Consider the following 7,672-nt stretch of genomic DNA (forward strand, 5'->3'; position numbering starts at 1 on the left):
ATATATTGTTTTTCTTTTAAAATCAAAAGTTAACAAAACCCGGTCCGAGTTGACCCGCCGAGTCACGAGTCCATAAAGAACGAGTCGAGTTCCGAGTCACGGGTTTTAAAACCATGCTTCTAAGAAAGTAATCAACAAGTTGTATATTGTATATTAGATACTGAAGTCCATAGAGAATAATCTAGCTAATCATTGATTAAAGAGAAAAACTACCAATTTCTTCAATTATTTGTTCACCTTCACCATTTTTTACCTTGTTTATTTGCATTACAGAATAAATCATCTCTCTTAAAAAAATCAGTAAAAAAAAGGAACAAGGTAAGACATCACGAGAAGAAAAAATGAAAAAATTCTAAAAGAAAACAGATATATACAAGATTATGCATTATTTAGTTCTATAGTTAACATCCCCTGAATAGACAAAGTATGGTAGACAAAATTTAAACATTCAACAGTTGCCACTTTCATGGCAACTGTTTTGGATCCTTTTTAGTGCTAACAAAAAGGAACTGCATTTGCAATACAGATCCAACGAAAAAGAAAAATGTTGTGGGGGCAGAGCACAAAAGATTCTTCTACACACCATGCCATACGAGAATCATGTCTTGTCATGTTGATAAAACACATCATAAAAACACCCAAACGAACTCATGAACACTGTATTTTCCCATGCCATCCTCGGTGTTATCGACATCAACAAAACAACAACAACAACAACGCCTTCATCCCAAAACAATTGGGGTCGGCGATATGAACCAAAAAAGAAAATCATTTTGGGTCTTCCACATGAATCCTTCTCCTCCAATCATTTTTATCAAATGCCATGTCCTCGGTGAGGTTCAAAGCATTCAAATCCTTTCCTATCATCTCCATCCAAGTCTTCTTAGGCCTACCCCGACCTCTTTTAACTAATATATTTTCCTATTTCTCCATCCTTCTAACTGGAGCATTATTAGGCCTTCGCCGAATATGTCCTAACCACCGTAAATGATTCTCTCTCATCTTATTTTAAATGGATGTAACGCCTACCTTCTTACGTATCTCCTCATTTCGAATCTTATCTTTTATTGTATTTCTACATATCCATCTAAGCATACGCATCTCAGCTACACTCATTTTTTGAATATGATGTCTCTTGGCAGCCCAACATTCCGTACTATATAGTAAAGTGGGCCTAATTGTCGTCATATAAAACTTTTCCTTCAACCGCAATGGCATTCTACGATCGCACAACACTCCAGTTGCACTTTTCCATTTCATCCACCCAACCTTTATCCTATGATTTACATCTCCATCAATTTCTCCATACTTTTGAATGATAGATCCCAAATATTTGAAACAGTCATCCACCGGTATTTCTTGCTCACCAAGCTTCACTACACTCCCATCACTACTTCGTTGCTTACTAAACCGACATTCCATATATTTTGTTTTACTCTTACTCAACTTAAAACCTCTTGCTTCCAATGTTTGTCTCCATAATTCTAACTTAGCATTAACCCCAGCTCTAGACTCATCAATCAAAACAATATTATCAGCAAACAACATACACCACGGCACATTTTCTTGAATTGATCTCGTAAGCTCATCCATCACTATAGCAAATAGGAAAGGGCTTAATGCAGATCCTTGATGTAACCCAACCGTTATAGGAAAATTGGTTGTCACCCCTCCACAAGTGCGGACATTGGTTACTACTCCTTCGTACATATCTTTAATTATACTAATGTACTTGAGAGAAACACATTTCTTCATCATTGTCCACCAGAGAACATCCATAGGTACTCTATCGTATGCCTTCTCCAAATCAATAAAAACCATATGCAAATCTTTGTACCTCTCTCTATATCTTTTAATAAGTTGTCTAAGAAGATATATAGCTTTCATAGTTGATCTTCCAGGAATAAAACCAAATTGATTCTCCGATATCATGACAACCTTCCTCAACCTATACTCAATCATCCTCTCCCAAAGTTTCATAGTATAACTCATGAGTTTTATACCACGATAGTTTGTGCAATCTTGTATATAACCCTTATTCTTATATAGAGGCACCAAAGTACTCTTCCTCCACTCATTAGGCATCTTATTTGTCTGCCAAATCTTGTTAAAAAGATTTGTCAACCATTCTAAACCTTTCTCACCCAAGCATTTTCAAGCCTCGATAGGTATACCATCTGGGTTAATTGCCCTTCTTGATTTCATTTTCTTCAAAGCCTTTGCAATTTCTTTCTTTTGAATCTTGCGTATGAAGTTACGATTCATCTCATGAAAAGGAATGAAGAAGTCTCCAAGATCCTGAGCATGACTTCCATTAAATAGCTTATCAAAATAATCTTTCCATCTCTCCTTAATCTCCTCATCTTTGACTAAAACCCTTTGTGTTTCATCTTTGATACATCTAACCATACCCAGATCCCTCAATTTCTTATCTCTCGTCTTTGCAAGCCTATAAATATTCTTCTCGCCCTCTTTAATATCCAACTTGTCATAAACCTCCTTGTATACCTTATCCCTTGCGTTTCAACAAAAGCAAATGCAAATTTCAGAAGCTCAAAACTCCCTTATTTCTTCCTACAAATCTATGCATGCATGGATCAAAAGATGGCATAGTCATGGTTTCTCCATAGTTTCTACTTGTTCACACTGCACTATACTTCCTTTAAGGGATACCACATGGACACAGTGCTGCTCATGTACTCACTTGGGCCCATCTCTGCACCATCAGAAATCAGAAACATGACAACCAATGTTTACATTGTGACCCCAACTGCTCTCAGAAACATGAGGCACAAAAGAATTTGATACACCATCCCAACCACTCTCTTTCTATCCTCCGCTCCCACAGGGTCGTCCATCATCCACAATCTTCTCACTCTGATTCTCCTGTTCACAGCAAGTGTTAATTTTTATGTCTTTGCTATCAACCCCATCAATACCCATCCACCCATTCACTCAGATTTCTTCACAACTCGTTCTGACAAGAAGATGCCCAAGATGGGTTGTTGGGATAATCCGTTTTCTGAACACCAACTCCCAAAAAAAAGTTGGATTTCCTCTTTCTTACACAGAATTAGAGCAACGGTGTCTTTATAATCTTTCTTCTACTGAATTAAAGCAATGGTGGGCATATAATCGGCATTTCCGTGCAGCAAAAGCCGAAAAAACTAAAGCTCTTCCATAAAAACAGGAGGGAGAGAGAGAGAGAGAGAGAACCTCGCATAGGAGGGAATTGAGGTAGGCGAGGTGTTGTTCCTTGAGCACAATCACGTCCATCTTTCTCAAAGCTGCTGCCGAAACTCTAGGCAATGGGAGAGCTATGTAGAGAGAGAGAGAGAGAGAGGAATGTAGTGAAGGCACTTTTTTGACAATGACGACTCAACTCATTAATTAATAGGATGCCCTTAAACTTCTAAGGGCGCTCCTACTTCTTTCTTCCTCCTGCAAGCGAGAGAAGGGAATGGCGACGCGAAATTTGAATTAGCTTGGGTGCAGAGAGGGAGACATTAGGGTTTCGGAGACTTTTTTTGTTCGGATAGCTTGGAAAAAAAACTGGTAAAACCCCAGGTCTCATTGGCTTACTAGGGAGTAAGTTCGTTTCGTTTTCTTTCCTACAAAACTTACTTTCTTTTCATGGAAAGCGAGCTATTTTTTTTATAAGAAAAGTAAAACAAACTTTTTCATAGAAAATATGGATTCATAACTCCTTAGGGTAAGCACTTTCCTTTGGGTATTCTAAACACCTCAATTTTGACCAAATAGTTTTTTTGGCAATAATTATTTATTGAGCAAGTTTTGGTTCAAATATATTTTTGACCTTCAAAATTACATTTTCAAGATTTTTGTTCAAAGTAGAATTGAAATTAGAGTCTTAGCTTTTAAACATGACAAAAATCACGTCAATACGGTGTTGAAGTAGAAAGGTATACCCCAAAACAAGTTGAATTGTTTGGTAAAAACTTGTCTTTTCAATTAGAACCTATTTTAAGTATATTTTTACAATCAAAATAATTAAATTTAGTTTTTAACTTAAAAGATGAATTAAATTAGATGATGTTAGCTTTTCAACACATCAAAAATCAACTCAAAAGAACATCAGAAGCACATTAGGTTGGAACATTTTGATTTACTTTTTTATTTGAATGAGAAAGTGAATCTAATTTGTACATGCAGCTGAACATAAAAAGTTAAGCTATGAGAAAGTGATTTTCATTTGCCTTTGCAAATAAGTCATTTTTTAATTTGCTTGAGATTTAAAATCACATGAGATCCCATGTGATTTTTGAAAGGATATCATGTTTTTTGAAAGGAACAGCCAAACCTACCCCAGGTCAGATCTAACAAGTAAAAAAAATTTAACATGGCGTTGACATTATCTGTCGACAAATCAAAAAATTTAACTTGTCATTTGGCCAAACTTTGATGGACCTTTGACTTGTTGCTAGACATGATGAATTGTCGTTAGACAGGTGTCCAAAACTATGACTTGTCATCACACAACCCACTTGTCATTAAACAACTTTCTGACTTGTCGTTAAGCAAAAAGTTGTCAATTTTAACTTGAGACACGCATGTAAATGAGGACAAGGCTCATCTTACCCTACAAAATTACCAAATCTTGTGATTAAGCTTTCCATGAACCCAAACAAGCCCACCCAACCTTAAACCATTTTTTTTTTTGCATTTTCAAGAATGCCATTTAGGGTAAAACATGCAACCTTATACAATAAGAGCTTGACACCTCAAGCATCTAGCAAATCAAGTCACAATTATTGTGGGATAATTAAGCCCAAAATCCCATAAAATTGAATCTCGAATACAAAATCCAAGATCCAAACTCACCTAGAAAACTATAAATATGATTTCTTACTATAATTCTTGCCATCAAGAACTAGAGTAGAGGAACCCTGCTACACTAACACCCTGCCTTAGCCTAGGTGCTTACACTCTGCCTTAAGGCCACTTAACCCACTTGACCTAGTTTTAGATCCATAGACTTAGCTTATTGGGTCCACTATGCCGAATCTAGACACATAGAGTTTCAGCCCTGCGGACGCTTTCTCAAATTCACCTTGCACTTGTCAAATAGCCTAGGAGGGCAACCTAAGCCAGTGGTAAGTTTCTTTTTTCTTTATTTTCTCATTTTATTTGAATTTATTTAGTTTGTCCAACTCTTTCTATTTTGTCTCATTTTTCATGTTTTCCAGAGCATCGATGGTGTCCAACACCACTGGGAGTTTCACAGGCCATAAGTTTATTGTCCCAATTTTTTTTGCTTTGTAAGGTTTTGCAGTCCATAACTTTGTTATCCCGCCTTTGATTTCTATGAAATTTGAGGCATTGAAAAGCTGACCATGTCTAGTTGCTTGTTTTTTTTTCATGTTTTAGATTAAAAGACTTAGTTCCTGAGCTATTTTTGGTGTTTGGCTTAGGTTAGAAACTCTAGATTAGTTGTGTTTGCGTGCATCGTGTATAACATAGTTTTTTCTTGCTTTGTTTGCTAGAACTTAGAAAATCCTTGTTGAAGAATTTATTGGCACATAGTTTCTTAAGCAAAAATAGACCTCCAACAAGTTAGAAAAGTGAGCTTGCTTAGGACAATCCTTGCAACGTGTTTGTTTCCTCTCTTTGGATCTATTTTCCTAAGAATTTGCTTATAGAGCTCTCTCTTTTGTATGTGGATCTTTCAAAACCCAATTAAGTCCTACCATTTGGATATTTGGATCCCCACACTCATTCTAGGAACAAAAATTCAGGTATATTGGTGATGAAACCCCAGAGTTGGATACCTTGATTGTGCGTACTAGGAACTAAAGTTTGGGTATATCCGTGAAAGCTTCGAAAGGAGAAGCCGCACCCATTAAAACCCATTTGAAGAAGCCTCACGTATTTGTGGATCTCGAGGAGACCTAGGAAACTTGGTTTAAAAAAAATAGATTTGTGTGTTTGCTTTTGTTTAAACTCTTGTTTGCTCTTAGAACCTAAATCGGCTAAAGATTCTAAGAAGGATATCCAATTGGACTCTCCCAAAAAATTTAAATCATTTAAAATAGATTTAAGATACACTAGTATGGATCACAAATCTAAGTCGAAAACCCACACCTAGGGTCTAGGTCGACTCATCACTAGGGGCTTCAAAAACGCCTAAGGCCAATATGTCCTAGAGTTGTAAGGCAATTTGGATGGCCAAGGGCTAGAAATAGCACAACCCAAGGTTGTAAATCCACATAATCAATTAGGTCTGGAAACAGAGGATGAAGAAGAAGTCAAAACCATATCCCAAACCATAAACCATGGAAGGAAAGTCTTGTAAGCGACCATTGTTAGGTCCGCCTATCAGGATTTCGAAGATGAGAACGTTGTCATGAGTCTTATGATTTAGGAAATGCAGCCAAAGATGGTTGAGAATGAAATTCAAGTCAAGATTGCTCAATATCAAGAGAGCATACCAAATTGCTAGTCTATCCCTATTAGGCAAAGTCAACCCATTCAGTACCAAGAGGATTCAGTTCCCCAAGTTAGGATCCAAAATTATACGAAGGATCAAGTTCGTATGTTAGAGAAAGAACTAAAAAATATCAATTGCTAAATTAGGAGTGTCAAAGGCAAGAGGAGACCCTGTGAGATTTAAGACTTTGTTTTGGGCAGAAACAATGAGCCTGTAAGTACTATCCCACTTAAATTCATTAAGTTCAGTGTGGTCAGGAACCCTAAAACCGATGTTGCCTTATTCCTAAATGCCTGTGGGAGTTATAAAAGCAATAACAAAATCTTGATCAAGTGCTTCCCCAAGAGCTTAGATGGAGATGCTCTAGCTTGGTTCTCTATTCTAGACATCTACTAGATCATAGTAATTAAGACCCTAATGAACTTATTCATTGAAAGGTTCAGGTACAAAATTGATGCATTTCCCATCATTAGCTAGCTCTATGTCTTGAAACAACAAAAATATGAGGATGTTCATGACTTCATAAATCGGTGGATGAAGACTTATCATAAAATAAAAGATCCCATAAGAAAGTTTCACACACTCAACATCATCCTAGACAACTATAACCAGCAATTGAGGAGGGTTTTGGCTACCCAAAAGTGAGACACCTTTGTGAAACTGATTGATATAGCCTATTGGATGGAAGGCAACCTTAAAAGAGGTATCTATGATACATTTCTGGCTAATATTGGGTCTGAGAAGGATAGATCCAAAAAGGAAGAATCATCTAGGAGCTAGGTCAATGTGGCTACTTCTCAAAGAAAAAAGAAAAAATTTAAATCTCCCAACCAAAACCACGGGCATGCTCAAACTTACAAATGGCCTAGAGATAGAGACTTTACTAAGATCCAACAAACCCAATATCAAGTCTTGGATGTTTTGTTACAAAGTTGTGACATCAAATTGCCTAAATCCCCAAATCCTCTTCAAATAAAAGAAAATAATTGAACAAAGTATTGCAGATACCATCAAACATCGGGTCATGATACTATAAAGTGTATCCCTCTCAAACACATAATCTAAGATCACATTGATAAAGGTAAGCTGGTTTTGGATAATGCGGAAGTTCAAGATGAACTAAATTGCATTCAAAATGAGGTCGTCAACATGATCAACAAAGTTAAACCAATGTTGACAAATTTTATTATAATTCAACGGGTTTATATTGATTCTAGTTATTAG

At 36.6% G+C, this 7,672-nt stretch overlaps 1 protein-coding gene across 1 annotated transcript in view; it reads right to left on the reverse strand.

Moving 5' to 3' along the window:
- Window positions 1–3,523, reverse strand: part of LOC149823323 (histidine-containing phosphotransfer protein 2-like) — a 75,223-nt gene extending 71,700 nt beyond the window's left edge. The window contains exon 1 of the mRNA XM_090020022.1: window positions 3,217–3,523. Within this exon, the coding sequence (XP_089876148.1) occupies window positions 3,217–3,276 (60 nt within the window). The 5' untranslated portion in view covers window positions 3,277–3,523. The remainder of the gene's footprint in view (window positions 1–3,216) is intronic.
- Window positions 3,524–7,672: the final 4,149 nt, after the last annotated feature.

This window comes from Nuphar pumila, chromosome 10 (genome assembly GCF_984573655.1).
Source record: "Nuphar pumila chromosome 10, dmNupPumi1.hap1.1, whole genome shotgun sequence".
NCBI lineage: Eukaryota > Viridiplantae > Streptophyta > Magnoliopsida > Nymphaeales > Nymphaeaceae > Nuphar > Nuphar pumila.